Source organism: Oreochromis aureus, linkage group 15, assembly GCF_013358895.1.
Source record: "Oreochromis aureus strain Israel breed Guangdong linkage group 15, ZZ_aureus, whole genome shotgun sequence".
Lineage (NCBI taxonomy): Eukaryota > Metazoa > Chordata > Actinopteri > Cichliformes > Cichlidae > Oreochromis > Oreochromis aureus.
Window position 1 is genome coordinate 2445500 of NC_052956.1, and position 17534 is coordinate 2463033.

The 17534-nt window shown below is 43.0% G+C and overlaps 1 protein-coding gene across 1 annotated transcript in view; it reads right to left on the minus strand.

Annotated features, from left to right (window-relative positions):
* The window catches only part of nrxn3b (neurexin 3b), a 240364-nt gene that overhangs the window by 44412 nt on the left and 178418 nt on the right, over positions 1-17534 (minus strand). Inside the window, exon 14 of the mRNA XM_039599140.1 lies at positions 1171-1342. Within this exon, the coding sequence (XP_039455074.1) occupies positions 1171-1342 (172 nt within the window). The remainder of the gene's footprint in view (positions 1-1170; positions 1343-17534) is intronic.

A 17534-nucleotide genomic window follows, 5' to 3' on the forward strand; every position in this document is an offset into this window, starting at 1 on the left:
CGGTGAAGGCAAGCAGGCAAAAGGAGCATGCTGTAGGGCTGCTGAGACATAGTGAAAGGGATCGACTCATATTTGCTTGCTTCCTACGATTATGTGGTATCAACATTTCTGCATATGTTTTTTTTTAAAAGCTTTCGGAACAGAATACCTCAATTATTGATCCGTGATGGCTTCTTAGATATAGCCGAGCTCATATCTCAAGGAAATTTAACGTTGGGTTTTTAGTCGACATCTATTCCTGTACATTCTCGTCTTACCAGTGCGGCACAATTGTACCACAGAGATCAATGACGTTTCATATTATCTTTTGTCATTCTTGGCTCGACTGCCACTTTGTTCCCATGTTGTCTCCCCGTGTGTCTGTTCTGTTTGACTAAGTGAAATTGAAGAGGAGGGTAATAGGAAACGAGCAAACAAAGGTAGCTTCTCCTAAGCCGGTTGACATGGAGACACAGATATCAAAGTTGAGGAGAGCCAACTCAATTTAATGGACTGTTAAGTAGAAGCAGGAGAGGATTTTTCCCCTCCTTCTTTCCCTCTCTCACACTCTCTCACCTAGCTAGCTGAGCAGCACATATCTGTTCCAAATGGAGGGAGTGCCTGAGCCTCCAAATGGAGCGGGCTCCGTTTGATGACCCTATTTGTATTCTGCTGGTGCGCCGCTTCTGCTGACCTGGGAATGAGAGATACAGGCAGGCAGCAGCTTTATCTGGCCAACAGGCCACCCTTGGTTTCTGCCTTCAGTGCTCTCCTTGCCTGCCCGCTGACCGAATGCCTCTCGGTGCCTTTCAATTCCGTTTCTGAAATGAACCAGCCAGATGTTGCGCAGTTAATGCGTCTTGCAAGACAAAAGATTTCAAACTCGGTGTGCCCCCCCTCCCGTGGAGCCAAGCGTTATCATGTTTATTGAAGGGTTTTGAAGCACATGTTACAGTACGAGTATGATGTTGGCCAGGTAATGGCCACATGCTTGTTAGTCATCTCACATATTTTACCTCGGAGAGCAAGTGAAGGTGAATCTTTTCTTCCTGCTTGTGCCCTTTGCATGAGGAAATAGATGGTGTCCAGTGGTTTTAAAGCTATTACTACTAATTTAACTTGAATTACTCCAGAAAGGATTCATTGGGTTAACAACAGAATATCAAATAGAGTTAAAAATGAGGTCGGTACCTGTGGGAAAGTGCTCATTGACCGGCCAGTTGTCCACCTGCAAGGTTGCATTGCCCCCGTTCCTGGTGAATCGGACCAAATGGTATTTGCCATCGTTTATCGGCGTGTTTACCTCCTTAACGCTGATGTCCACCGTTCCGATGTTGAATGTCACACCTATTTTGCCTTGTTCCTGAAACAGACACAAAGAGCACAAAAGAGTTGGTGGTCTGACGCCATCAAGCAAAGTGAGCGCTGCTTAATAAATGCAAGCGATACGAAATTGTGTGCCACCGCTGTCAGCGCTAGATGAATTTGAACTGCAACCGCAGATTCCACCCACATGTATTGTTGTGCCGTAATGAATTAATTATACAATAAACTAACTGTAAAAAGTTCAATAAAGCTACTTGGATGAATGCCCTCGGCTGGTGCTAATGGTGAACTACTCAGAGAACCTGAGGACGCTAGCGCGCTACGCTTCATTATACCACTGTAATGTGATGAAAATAGGCTGCCAGCAGAGATTGTAATGATGAGTAATGCTCCCTGCAGCCTGTCACCACAAAACTGGCAGGACAGATGCTTTTTCTGCCGCGGTCCTTACAGAATGCATGAATACCATATGCTTTGTTTAGCTCTTAATGCTAACCCAGTTATACCATGTCCGTAAATCGTGATGCCCCCTCGTCATTTTCTGATTTCTCTCCCCTCGACCCCACTAATTTTCACAAGCTGCCAGAGTGTGTTTTATTGTGACTGCTTGTGTATTCATGGTCATGCAGGCGTTACAAGCAAAAGGTTTTAAAGCGGAGGCAGGGCTTGAGTGAGTGGCGATGGGGAAAGGCTGTGTTTTCTGTGTCATTTGTTTTAATCCCCCACAGGGAATCTCTCAGTGTAATTACCTTCTTTAGAAGCCCAGAGCAGTGGGACTATTTCTCATAACAAAACCAAAATTAGGAAAGCCTGAACACAGAGCAGACACATATTGTTAATTGATCAGCAGAGACACTGGCCCTGCATGGCTGACTGTGACAATACAGACCCTGATAATGTCAGGCTGAATTTAACAGTGCTCGTCAGTGTAAAGGCACCGCAGGATTGCTACAAGTTAAATGACACAACACTTAAACCTGCTGACCTCTATTTAATTTTACAGGCTCTTCATACCTAAGAGGAGCACTTAATAAGGCCAAGCTATGCTTGATGCAGTTCCTCTTGCTGTACGTGAGACTATATGGTGAGACTATACCACCCGATTACCAAAGGAAGCTTCACTGTACAGTAAAACAGGAAGGGTGTCATGTTTTTTCCCTGACACATTTTGCTATATTAAGTTAGTTTAACAACAAATCAAACAGCAGTGCTTCCTCATGCTGTTTGGTCAGATGCCACTGGAGCAGGTGCCTTAATGGCTGTGGCAAAAATATTTATCAAGACATAATGGTCCCATTTCAGAGAACTACAAAGTCCCCATTACCACGTTGGAGGTTTGGTTGTAGGATAAGCTGCTGATTCATCTGCTGGGAGAATGTGGATCATGCACTGTTGAAATCTTTTTTATTTTCCAGTACTTGCTTTTTACTTTATATTTTACTTGCTGGTTAGACGCTAAAACTACAAAGGCCCCACTTACACAGGCCCTTGGACCATCTGACAACCACCTTCAAGTGGCCGTTGTAGATTGCAGGAAGTTGCCATGAAATTCATTGCTAAAGACTGGACTTTAGCAATGAATTTCATGAGTAAAGTCTAGAGACCGATCAGTCAACCTCTGTTGCTAGGGGGTTGCTAGGGAATTCTACAACCCGTTGTCAGTGGTTGTTGGAGGTTGTTGGCAGTTGCTTTGGTCACAAAGAGGTATACAGTTCTCCACCAGAAAACTTCTTGTAATTACTTTGGTCGTAAGTGAACTGCTGTGCAGTTTGCATGGAAGACTCCAACTTGGTAGCAAAGATGCACAAATTAATCACCAAGCAGTAATGAAATTGTAAAGAGTGTAACACAAACTAAAGATGACCACAAAAACCTACAACCACACAGAGGTTTTCAGTGCAACACACTCCGAGCAACCTGACAACAGCCACGTGACTGAAAGCTGCCATGACTCACTAACTGTTCTCTTGGTCTTAATAAGGTCGGGGTGAAGATAATGGTTAAACTCCAGCCCTTCACAACAGTCATCCTGCTTGCTGAAAGATGCCCAGCTGAAACATTCATGTTATGACCTTTCCCTCTGACAATGCCTTGTGTGTAAGTGCGATGTAGTTGGATGAAACGGTATTAGCTGACACCCGGGGCAAGAGAACAGGCTGAAAATACACATGACATCAACAGGAAATTAAAAAAATACTTTTTAATTAAGTTTGTTTTTCATCTTTCTACTTCTTAACTCAAGCACCTTAAAATCCCTGGAAGAAAGCAGGTGCTTCTTTTCATTTCTGTTAATTAGGGTTCCAATTTTATTTCTTAGCCTTTTTTAAGTGCACAGGGCAGGAGTTGTCATGATTCAAGGTGCGGAGCATCCTCCAGAGGTAGCCTTTCGAAGTTTTGAAAAAGGTAGAAAGCCCAGAAAATAGGCAGCGAATGAACGCCTGCAGTGACTCTGCATACTGTAGTTTCCTCTTCAGCTCCTTTTAACTGCCAAAGTGGTCAAAAGACACTGAACAGTATTCACTGCCACGCTCACGCTTACAGTTAAAACTTCCTTTGTCTATTCATACAAAGAGATACAGAATTTCAGTGTGCTTGAGACCATAATGGCAGGAACGATGGAGCAGCTCGGCTAATAATGGAAAAAGAATGTCACCAAAGACACAAGAAAGCCATCTCCTAAAAGCTGAGCCCGGGCGCAGAGTAGGCGAGCAGAATACCTGAACGCGCACTTAACTTCTCTGTCAGAGAGCTTGTAAATGGGCTCTTAATTTAAGTAGTTGTCATTAAAACTTAGTGCAACACTTCCAACAAAAGTGTGTGTGGGGGGGCGTGCACGTGTGCGCACGCTGCTTATCTGACAGCAAATACACATAATCCACGCACCGAGACGAGATAAGCACGTGCGCCAGTATGCAGATGATTTAATGTGACAAGGTGATGCTCAGCGTGTCTGTTGTAGCGTGAAAAATACTACTAAAGCATCGTGGCCTTCCTGACTAAAGACGAGACCTTTCCCTGGTATGAAAAAACAACATGTCTGACGGGCCGAGCGCATACAAAGCACAGACAGAAACATCAGCACTAGTACATCCACTGTGACCTTCAGCGGCTCTGGCAGCCCTGGCTCTCCTGTGTAGTCGCATCAAAGCCACATCACCGACCCACTAATACCTACAAACACAGACAGATCGTCATCCCCCTGGCCCCTGTACAAACAAACAACAAAACACAACAATTGTACACCTTTGTAACTGTTGCTGAGCGCCTGCGGGCAGTGCAAAGAAGGAACTGTGTGTATTAGCGCGTTGCAATGGCACACCTCCCCGTTTCTCTCTCTCTTCTCTATCTGCACTACTTCCAGTGTCCGGCCTACCCTCCCGCCTCTGCCACCGCCGCCCACCCACCCACCTGCCCGCCCACCCCCTGCGCTGCAGCAGTGTTTGATTGACAGATCCAATTACGTTTTTTATTGGCCTGTCGCTCGCGAGGCGGGAAGGCACTTCATTGTCTCCCGAGCAAAAGGAGAGGGAAAAAATGGCTATTGTTCTCTTAGTGGAAAAGATGATGGCCGGCTATTCTAGGTGTAAACAAATGATGCGCAGAAAATCACTTCCAAACCCGCGCGCACACTCAAATGAAAGCGGACGCCGCCGCACGCGCACACAGACTCACGGACGATGAAGTGTAACCTTGCAAAGAAAAGAATCTTGAGTGTCTTTAGTGTCGTGTTAGAGAAAAAATACAGTGTAACAACATTTAGTTGTAACAAGCAAAAACTCCAAATGTGAAATTACAGCAGAATAACTGGTAACTTGCTGGTATGATGCGCGTAAGTCCTTTTATAGACTAACAGACTCCCACACTCTTTATTTAATGTCAGCCACAAACACTGACTCCTCGCCGCTATAGGATCAAAAACACGATTATGTTTGCAGTATATGTGTGTGGGTCATTTAAGGCGTACAGTATGTGTGGGCATGTTGTGTTCACGCTCTGTGTAACTAAGAGTGATAAATGTAATTCCAGGCGAGCGAATGCACCCCTCCCTCCGACTCATCCCTCTGCTGCGAGCTAGCCTGAGCTCGGCACGAGGATCTCCGGCGTTCCCACGTGTCCCGGCACACACTGACATCAGTAATCAGGCTCGCTGCGATCCAATTCAGGGCCGATCAATGCCTCCAACACATGGAGCGCCCGGGGCAGAGTGAAAGAGAGAGAATCACTCAAGGCAGCGGTGGGCGAGCCTGCAGACAGCCCTCATCAGACAGCTGCTGTACAGGAGGACGAGCCGCTCACAATAGACGCCATCGCCCGCTCGCTGAATGGTCATTCTGTTAAGCCACAAGCCTGAGACAGATGAATACATCTGACAGCCATTTTATGCAGGTGATATGGGTAGAATAAGCAATAAGCTTAGCTGTGCTGGGGAGGAAACGAAAGAATAAGATGGAGAAAGAAATGGATAAAAATGAGTAGTTATGACCCAGATATCTTCTATAAGAAGATGTGCACTGAACGCACTCTGAGGTCAGACATCGTTATTAAAAGTGGGGACCTTTCTCGCTACAAAAAGATAAGATAACCTTTATTAGTCCCACACGTGGGAAATTTGTTTTGTTACAGCAGAAAGTGGACAGTGCAAAGTTACAGTAGCAAAAATTAAGAAAAAACACTGGATGATAAGAATAAGAATAGAATAAAATACAATGTTGCACTTATTGTTATAAAAGGTATCGCATTACAATCAAACCCTGATTGTAATCTAGTATGGGTACAGAGCAGTTGTAGCGGGATGACTCCAGCAGATCTATATAAAGGCTCATTTGGGAGGGAGGAATATCTGATACCAGGAATGTGAACATGTCCCAGGGTGGGAGTTTGGGTTACATATCCCTCTTTTCATCTGACATCAGCGCTCAAGTTAGCTTTCGCGGTCAGGGGCCAAAAAAACTGGATCATGGACGCAGTGGAAGCAGAATCAATAGAGTGGAGAAGCTAGCACATGCTGGATTGATGCACCTGGCCTTCCCACTGCCAAAGCCATTTATCGTCAGTAATTGACAGAGATAACTCATAGACGGCGCGGTGATTTGTAGCTGTCTATTCTTGTGCGCATCAAGCTCTAGAGTCAGAAATTTGCTAAAGGGTAGGGTGTTAGAGGCAGTAAAAGAGAGGTTTGTGTGTGCGAGTGTGCGCTGGCCTTTACAGCTAGTCGTTTCTTCATGTACAGAATGCGCTGACAACTCGACAAGCCTTGGGCTCGGCCAGAGCTCGGCATATTTTTCTGTGGTCTTGCAAGCGCTGTTGGTGAAATTGAAAGCCCTAATTACATAAAGAATGTCTCTATTTCTACAATAGATTAAATTGAATAGGTCTACAAAGCAAATCACACCTAGTTATGAAAAGTAATTTAAAAACCCTGGCACAGCCACACTTTCTATTACAAAAAAAGCCAGAAAATGGTTGGCTCAACCTATTACACACATACAAGGAAACATTATCTTCAGTAGCATACATTTGTGAAAATTATATTAATCTGAAGCATGTTTCTATGCAGAATAAGTGTCTATCAAGAAAATAGCACAACCAGCATGATGGAGCTGCTGAAATGGTTTCCCATGTATCCAAAGCATAATGTATCATATCCCTATGTGCCACAGAGCTTCACTTCATTGTTCCAAATTCAATAACGCACTAAGCTTACTGTTGGCATCAACACTCATTAGAACAATAAATGCAGAAAAATGCAGCACTGAAAAGCACATGCTCTCAGCTTGTTACACACACTGATCACACATAGCATCAGAACCACCTGCCTAATGTTGGTTGTGTTGGTTCCTCTTTTGCTTACAAAGCAGCCCTGACCCATTGAGGCATGGTCTCCACTAGACCCCTGAAGGTGTGCTGTGGTATCTGGTAGTGATGTGCGATACCACTGATTTCCTTTCTGATCCGATACCAAGTAAAATTCAGGGTGATATCGACGATACTGATCCGATACCGATACTTTGTACAAAAACTTTTTATATTATAGCTTCATAATGATTACAGGACATCAGACTGCTTATTCCTTTTCCTTAATAATGCAGAATAATGCTGAAGTTGTGCGCTGCCTGCCTGCAGCACTAAAAGACTCAGCGAGAGACGTCTGCCTCGCCCAGCAGCACCTGTCCCTCTCCTCCTCTTCAGTTCGCCTCAACATAAGCTCGTCATATCTGTGATATGATTTACAGTGAGGTGTTTGACAAGGTTAGTGGTGTTACTACAACACCTCACTGTCTTGCCACATGTATCGCAAACCGCGTCTTGGGTGTTTGTGGAGGTAAAACACGTCCACACATGACTCCGTTCACACTCAGCCATTGTTGTGAGGGCGCACGCCAGGGGGCTGCGACACATTTATACAGCTGTATTTTGCATATGACTAAGAAAGGCGGAAGAGGAAGTAGTTCCTTCCAAGTTAGACGATCCGAATGATGTAGTTTTTTTCCACTGTGTTCCTGTTAATGATAAACTACAAATTTACCCCAAATTACTAAAATATCGATATTTTAATATGAGAATCGATTCTAGAACATAAATAACTGGTATCGGAGGAATCGATGTTTCAGTATTGATCCGCACACCACTAGTTTCTGGCACCAAGATGTTAGCAGCAGATCCTTTAAGTCTTATAAGTTGTGAGGTAGGGCCTCCGTGGATCAGACTTGTTTGCCCATCACATCCAAATGATTGTTGATTGGATTGAGGTCTGGGAAATTTGGAGGCCAAGTCAACGCCTCAAACTCGTCTTTGTGCCCCTCAAACCACTCCTGGACCATTTTTGCTTGCTGTGGCAGGGCACTGTTCCTGCTGAACGAGGCCACAGCCATCAGGGAATACAGTTTCCATGAAACCATTTTCAGGGTCTGCAACAATGCTTAGGTAGGTGGTACATGTCAGAGTAACATCCACATGGATGGCAGGACCAAAGGTTTTCCCCATACATCACACTGCCTCCACCACCTTGCCTTCTTAATGTGATGAAAGGGTTAATTTCATGAACACACCTAAACCCGAACCAGAATCCTCTCTTAAACCTCACTAAACAGGGCTTCAATACTGAATCAAGCATTAAATGCAAACCAAACTAATCAAGTAAAATTTAGTGCTGTTAGCGTTAACGTGTTAAATTAACGCGAACTGACCCGCGTTAACGCGTCAAAACTGGCAAATCCCCGTTAACGAGTTAACGCAGTTTAGTCCGTGTGAGGGGTTACTCGGCGTTAACGCGTTAATGCAGCTTAAGCACGTTAAGGCCGTCATCACAACTAACGCAATCAACAATGAACTCATCTGGAGCGCAGACTGACTCAAAATCCCTGGAATGTCTGTCAATGCATTTCAGGCAGTTTGTCTGAAGTTCGTCCATTCTGCGCTCCAGACGGGTTGAGTGCGTTAAAAATTTTAATCACGTTAATCGTGATGACCGCGTTAACATGCTTAGCCGCGTTAATGCTGTATTAAAGCATTAACGTTGACAGCATTAGTAAAGTTAAACCTCATGCATCAGCCTCCTCTCACAGACAGGACAGACACTTTGAAAAGCACTGCTGATTTGATAGTTTTCTTGCAGAAATGAGCACAGCCATGATAAACTTAGAAACATTAACAAAAGGAATATTTCTGACTACAGTCATGAGAAAAGAAAGTTTTCACACGACTGTGTGCGGTCCTGTAAAGTTCACTAAGTGCACCTAATAATTCAGGAGCTGGCAGCTTTAGCAGCATTAACTTGAACTGTTTCTGTATGACTTTATCAGTCTCTCATGTCATTGTGGAGGAGTTTTTGCCCACTCTTTTTTATAATGTTGGTTCATCAGGTATTTGTTTATGAAGTAATTCTTATGGAAGGGTGTACTTTTAAGTTTTTAATAGGACGCCATAGGGTGCTGTGAAAACCTGCAGTTTCACCCGACTGTAGAAAGTTATTTGAAAACTGAGTGAAGCTTGTGTGAATTACACAGACAAACAAGCCCGATGGTTAAAAGACCCATCAGGCAACTGGGCAAACAAACTGAAACAATTTGCTCTGTTTGTTCACAATTTAACCAAAATGTTAATTTTTAAAGGATTTACTTAAACAGATGTAAGTACTGGGCAGCTATTTGGTTTGCCTGATTCTCTGTAGGGGGCACAGAGCTTTGAATAAGAAGAGGAGAACCTAACTTATACTATATTTTAATGACCAAAGCTCTGTTTCTTATACAGGACATGCGGCTCCACATGGCAGCGCCGTGTACGCAGTGCCGCTGACAGGCGAGCGCCACAAATAGGATCTAATTTTGGATAGATCTATTCTACCGTGGAGCTGAATAAAACACCGCAGACACGGTTTTACTTTCTCGTATTAAAAGCTGCAGCGTCCGGGCTTCCTAGCTTTGTACAGTGACAGTCTTAATGCACTATTCAAATAAACATTCCTCTGAAAACTGTGAAATTTCATAAATGATTAATTGGCTCAAATGTTCATTCAGATGTTCATAATTGGCTGCAGAGCTGTTGTGCGAGGCCGTGGGGGAGGATACCATGTGCAGAGGCCTGGGTGCCTCTGAAATATTGATCAGACCTAAAAGAACCCAGAGGTCTAACGCAGGCTGTATCTCACACCTGAGAGAGCCAGAAACAGCTTCATCGAATGGACAGGAACAAAATGGCTTCCACCTTGCGTTACTTAGAGCTACTGTAATTGCCGGGATAATACCATAGCGTCCATTAGCCAGCTGGTTAATGCCCAGAAGTGCCAGCTAGTGTTAGCCCAGACTGAAGAGGAAGAGACATTGCATTTTTAATATAAACACAAGCAGCAGCGTTACTGTGGAAGGTAATGGCTTTGACTTCAGCGCTCAGGCTCAATGTCAAACTCTCTTCCTTGCTCTTTGATCCTCTGCTGCAGAATATGAATCGCGCAGGGTCAGCCTTATCAATTATTTACACCCACTCTTTCTCTATTTCCTATTTGTCCGCTCTTGTGGCTGTAACTTGCCTTGACACTAATGGCGGACGGCCTGGTGAAAACATTTATCAATGTTACCGCAGAGTCCTCTCGAGTTCTATACTATCACTTTCAGCCTTTTGGAACTTAGAGTACTGACAGTGCACTGATCCTAATCGTCACCAGCGTACTCTGCTGCCTGCGACAGTGCTGCATCGTCTCAGTAAAGTGGCTGCCCCTCAAAGAACCTTTGGCTTCTGCATCTTTGTGCTAGCAGTGAATATGTTGCTTGTTATCTGCATAAAACGCTTTTGTTTAATATAGTTTCAGGTCTTTTTTTACATTTAGCAACTTCAATCAGGCTGATCAGTTCTGCTCTTTGACCTTTGTCCTGGACCTTGTGGTTCCTCCAGAATAAACTTTTCTTCCTTGTGGTTTTTACCCTAGAAGGATTAAATCATGCATATTAGAGGAAAAGCCTTGAGCCAACCCTCATTTCTTTATATTTTGCTACGAAAAATCGGTATTTGGTATGGCCAACTTTATTCTTCAATACAACCTGAACTCTCTTAGTCAAGCTTTTATGTAATTTCCTCAGTTAGTCTTTAGGAAAAGTTCTCCAGGCTCCTTGAAGGACATTCAAAGCTCTTCTTTCAGTCTTGGCTGCCTTTTCTTGCTGTCTCTGTTAACATGATCCCACACTGCTTCAATAACGCTGCAGTCCGGGTTCTGGGGAGGCCAATCCATGACTCATATTGTTCCACTGTGTGTTTTCTCTCCATGTTATGTTTTTACTACACTGGCAGTGTGTTTGGGATCATTGTCATGCTATAAAATGAAGTTGCTTCCAATCAGACATGAGCCCAAAATGTTGACTTTAGATTCATCACAACAATAAGATGCCGCTGATTTTCAGTCCTTGTCTAATTTGGCACACCTCAACATTTTCTCCTCTTTTTCACAGTCACCCTTCCACTGAGACCATTTCTGATGATGGTTCTGCAGACAGTACTAACTAAAGAGTCAGGTGCATTTCTCAGCTCCTGCATCAGGTCTTTCCTGGATTTTATGTCTTAAGGAAATGACTTTCAGATGCTTTTTATCTGCTTCATATACTTTTTAGGCTTAACACTTTTTATTTTGTTCTCCACTTGTTTCCTCAAAATATTCAAGGACACATTGCACATCATGCTGAGATATGCCAAGTTTTCAGCTAATATTTTTTTGGGGAATCACCTCATTGGTACAAAAATATTATTTTATGCCTGTCAAACTTAGCTGCTTTATCTTTTGGCATTTATCATAGATTCATAAAGCAGAAGATGGAAATTGAAAATCGATTCGTTGCTAAGTTTTCTATTATGTGTAGACACAACTGTGGTTCATCACTAGGTTAGGCTTCTTTTTTAACACTAGGTCAGCATTGAGTGCCAAACAAACAAACAAACAAACCTCTGAAACTGTGCGAGGAATGGACTGAGATTGTATGTAAAAGTAGCCGAAAGACCTAAATATATAGAAATGAGAGGTGTTTCAAGACTTTTGCACAGTACTGTACTTCTAGCATTACCTGTAGTTTAAGCTGCAAACCTCCATCTATGGAGAGCAAAGCTGAGGAAGAGTGTTGTTCTGTTTATAGTCAGAGCAACACACACACAAGTAATTATAATGCAGACTGCATAATTAAAAGCGTGCTAAACCACAGAAACATGGTAAAACTTCTGCCATTAATTTTCATCTGCCTGACCTGCTGCTGCACTACTTCATTCAGACCATTACAATGCAGCGTGTGCTGGACTTCAACAACATGTAATCAGGCCAGAAGCAAAAGCAGTGGGCCTTGGTCCCCTACACAAACACACACAAACACAGAGTCTCAACATTACCACGGTTGTGTTCATATATTTCCTGGACTGGTGTTCACAGCAGCTGTTAAGAAGTCGCTGGACATAAATCGGGAGCTTACTTGTGGATTTACTCAGTTTGGGTTCAAAGTTACCCGATCAAGTGTCCGTAACAGAAACAGCAGGTTTCATATGACCTCACACTGCACATGTTGGGCCACTTGGTCCCTGTACACCACGGGCTTATTTAAAAGAAGGAGGAAAAAAAAGTCAATGAATGGGATTTGTGCTAGATGGAATAATATGCTGTGAAAGTCCATTAGGGACTAGGCTAATGAAATTGAAACAGCTTGGTGATCAAATTAGAATCTGTTCGGCAGATATTTAATTTAATGTGCTGCTGAATTTGAGCACTTTCAATTTGGTAGCCCCAGAGTGAAAGTAGCATACAATAAATCAAGCGGTCACACAATTTACCCTACATTCTTTCCTCCCCTCATTTTTCCGAAATGAACGACTTTCTAATGTATTCACAAAATGCCTACCCGCTCCATTTTCTCAGACAGAAACAGGCTAAGCGTTTAAGTCGAAACAAAAACGAAACGAGCAAAAAGACATACCAGACTAAAACGGGGGGGAAAAAAAAATCACAGGCAAAGTTTATCTTTGACCTTTGAGTGTTTTTTCCCCATAGAGAATACCTTGAGTCACAATCACATGCATCGCTGCAGCTGCTTGGTAAAGAGTCACGGGCTGAAATTATTTGAATAGACACACAAAAGATTTTAGCTTGTTTGAAGAGCTGCTCTCCGTATTTTGCACGCTCTCCTTCCCATGTCTCGGCTAATATGCAAAAACAAAACCACAACTGTGACAAAGAAAAAGTGTGTGTGTCTGTGTCTGTGTGTGTCTGTGTGTCTGTGTGTGTGGGGGGGGGCAGAAGCTATTTTAGATAGCTGCACAGTCCCAATTAACAAAAAGGACGGTGATTATTGGAGCAAGAGAGACAAATTCGAGACTGAGGGGGAGGCTTATTATTACACAGACGCTCATATATCGTATATAACAGGACGGAGACGCTTGCTCTCTTGTCCCATGTTGTGGTAGTCACAAGCATGTCTCTGACTGCTGAGCAAAGCCTGGACTGCAGTTCATTGAATGTGTGTGTGTGTGTGTGTGTGTGTTGGGGGGACGACAAAGAGACGGGGATAGGGAGAGGCACAGCTTCTCATCCATCTGTTTATATAAACATACTATTCTGGGCACGCACTTCCAGGCACAAACAGACAGACTGATGAATGTAAACACAAGAGTGTGCACGTGAACTCACACACTCTTGTATGCATGCACACACACACACACACACACACACACACACACAGAGATGGTTGTTTTTAAAAAAAAAAAATTTGTCACAGCCCTTGTTTGCCCAATGTTGTCTCTGCGAGATGCATTAAAATTAGAAGTGCTAACGCCCCCGTGCGCTGGAACAGGTGTTAAAAATGCTAATGCTAATGGCTGGCATCTACAGTAGACAGTGTTCTGATCCCTCGCTCGCGGCGTCTGGGCTAGATTGTGAAGGCTGAAGTGAAGGAAAACAAAGGAGGGGTGCTTGTTCCTAAATTACAGGAGATGATGAGACAGAAAAAAATAAGAAATTGCCTCCTCTGATCTCTGCAGGTTGGGTTGGTGGGCAGGCGGGGAGGGGATACCAACACTGGCGCTAGCTGGATTGCCCTGAACGTGCGAGTACCAGAGGGGTGGGTGGTCTGTTGCCAAGGGCAACCTGCCTGGGATCAAGACTCTATCTTCCACCTTGCCTGCTGAGGTGTCAGGGATGAAGGCAGAGGGGGGGGGAACGAAAAAAAACGGAAAGAGGGGAGAAAAGACGCACAGCATGAAAGTGAATGTCTAGAAAAAAGAAAAGCACACAAGAAGAGAGGCTACGAGGTGAGGTGGAGAAAGAGAGCTGCAGAAAAATGATTAACTGAGAATAGAGCGCATTAGGCATCCCGGTCCAAACACACTCATTTTTTTCTTCTTTCAATTTCTCTGTTTTTAAGAGTCTGCTGAAGAGGAGACTCATTTGGTTTTGATTTGAGATTCATTTAGCTTCAAATCCACCAAGTCTCTCTGTGATAATATCAATTCGTGGGTCGCTCCCTCCCACTAAGCGCATAAGACACCGATTGCCGCTGTTTAAATTCACACCATTTGCAGCGTAATTGCTTCAACTTGGAGAGATTATGATTTAGTAAGAAGATAAAGTATATCTCCAGTTGGTATAAACACTGTTATAATGGAGATAAATTAGTGGAGCTTGTGAAATCTGTGCAGAAACAATACTTCTGCAACCAATAGATGCTGTTTGCCATCTAACAGTGTTACTCTTTGGCTGATTGGGTGTTGCTGGATCGTGTATAAATAAGGTGCTGCTTTAGATGTTTGCACGCCATTCCAAGCCTTAAAGTCAAAGGGTTAGGATTTAGGGTTAAGGTCAGAGTCAGGGTGCTTTTCACAAAAATAATTCAAGAAAGAGTCAATCGGTGTGTAATTTGTACAACATTTTATGATACCAATGTGCTACCTTATCCTACAGCCCTTTGAGTGAAGTTGAGTTTAATTATTGTTATGATATAATCCAATACTTTAAGGATTGTGATTTAAAATGTATTCCTGAGGCAACTTTACTGTTTTATCTTGATGACAGAATGTGCCACAGACTGTATATGTAGTTTTTAAGATAAGTGACCATTAACTAGATCATATTAATTTTGTGCCATTTTGGACATATGTTAATTATGGTGACAATGTAGGATCAAGTGACTACAACCCCAGAGACTAGCAACCACTGGTCATGAGGGAAAATTGAGCATTTCTTGACTGGTTGTGAGTTGTTGCTGGTGGTTTATGGCAACTGCTTTGAAAAAGCCCCAGTTGAATAGGTCTATAGACTGGTCACTGACCCACTTGGAAACCACCTGTCGCTAGGGAAAAACGTCTATTTCCCAACTGGAAGCCTTGTGATTGCTTAAGTTATTCGATATAGTGTTGCAGTCATAGTTTGAATAGAAGTGACAGACTCGTCTACAAACACTGTCCAACTACTCTCGGAGCTGTAGTTAAAATATGAGAAGTGAGACACAAACCAGTAATGGAGATGGTTCACCTTCAAAGTAAAAGCTGCACCTCTTTGAACTTGTTGGCTACTTTGAAGGTGAACTGTCACTGTTCCTTTCACTACCACTCGGCTAGTAGTTATCTAGTATTTGCAGAGAAAAGTGAAAAAAAAAAAATACAGGTTGGATTGACAATCGTCCAGCAACCAAAGCCATCACTAGGAGGTTTTTGGTGTAGCGTCTTTTTTGCAACTGCATTTACCGAGCAACAGCCAGCAAAATCACTGCTAACCACTCAGGCAATGCACATTTTCCCATAGCAACCAGTGGTTGTATCATGTTCAGTATGGTGGACAACTCTTGAGCAATAAACTTCAATATAAGATGGAGAGGTTTGTTGTTGAATAGATACGACATCATGAAAAGAATGGAGGCTGCACCCTAAAACAAATACTTTGCTTTAGTGCCTTTTTTCTCTCATGTGACCACAATAGTAAAAAATGAACATTATGTTGTTTGAAGAAAACTTAAAAGTATTGACTAAGATCATAAGCGCGCCAGGAAACATGTATAACGTCATAAATCGAGTGAAAACTGGTGTCATTTTCTTACAAACTTGTGGTTTGTTTTTACGTCCACAGGAGTCTGGATCCCCCTGCTGGTGACTGTAAAGAATGCAGGTTCACGCAACTTCAAACCATCTTTTACGTACAGTCTGTGGTTTCATTTTGAGTGTTTTTGAGCCCTGCGTGTTATTATGTCTTCATGAATGCCTTTAAGGCAATTCCAAGATTACATTCTCTGAGAATTAAGTGAAGAAGTTTACAGTGAAGCATGATAGCATGCAGTATTTCTATCTTTTTACTTGGCATTAAAAGTGCACTTAATGATATGACCTCTCCTCTAAGTCTTGCATGAACCTGGCTCTTGGTAGGTATACACTGTGTAGCATATATAAATTAAGAGATTAATAGGATGTGATGTTCCAGCGAAGCACCAAAGCAGCGATGCATGAACGAGTTATCAAACAAATTTATAAACTAGGAAATGAAACCTGCGCTTAGCTCACTGCAGACATAAAATATGGGTAAACAGAGGGTACAGGTTGTTGCAGATAGTCCGAACTCGAAGGTGATTCCGCTAAAGCGCTGACGACAACCAGTCAAAGGCCTCTTGCTGTACACTCCACACAGCAGCCTCTGACAGAACTAATCTAATGTATGGCTGTATAGTTGAACGGGCACGCAGCAGCAGAGTCTAAACTCTCCTGTGGTGATGGTTCAGAAGCCACACTGGGCAACATATGCCATCTCTGTGTGCATGGCTGTCATATCAGCTTGATATTGGTCTACAGTCCAAATTTCACTTAGCATTTATTCATCTCTAATTCATGACAACATCCGGTGCATTAGAGCTGCGTTAAATCAAGCAGAACTGCACCAAACTCCCTGGAATGCATAAAGAGATGATGAGCACTGATGATTGATTAAAGATGTGCTTTCTGAAGCAATTGTCTCACCCATTGTTCAACTTTTTTTTTCTGCGTTATGGGGAGGACTTGCATTTAACTTATCAGCTGCGGATGAATGCAAGATTGGAAAAATTGGATTGTTTTCTGTGAAATTTAGGGCTGGGTCACACCAGAGCTTTGGAGAGATAAGTCAAACAATGAGACCCCCTGCTGGAAAACAGCATGCGGTATCTCAGCAGCTGTCTAAATGTGTCGGTGCCATTTAGAGTTACTTTTGAGACTGTGAGGCGATATAAACAGAGGACAAAGAGGGCAGGTAAGACATAAAAGTGACCAATCAAGAAAAGAAAAGCAGTCGCGTTGAGGAGCACGGAACGTGGCGCTAGAGAAAAGGGAGCACTGAAATGGAGACGTGAATAGCCAGCACCTAAAATGGCTGAATAAACAGGAGGAAATCTAGGTCGGTCTGTCTCTCCCACTTCAAGGAACGTTGAGGCAAGTGCCCTACTTCTTGAATGCTTTGGACACTTTCAGGCCAAGCTGTCGTCAAAGCCCTCTCCCCCGTTCTGAAAAAGATCACCAAGTATGACTTATTAACTGCCAAATAATGGCACATTTGCATTCACGTCTGCTTACATCCTCCCTCTGTATTTGTCCTTCCTTGTCAATTATTCTCCATAATTATTTTTTCCTCACTATTTCAAAAAGGCATTATTTTTCATGAAATTAATTGGCCCAAAAGCAATAAGGCACCAGTCATTTTTTAAAGGCAATTTTCTTTCCCATAATATGAAACTGCTAAAAGATAAGTGCATATCAAA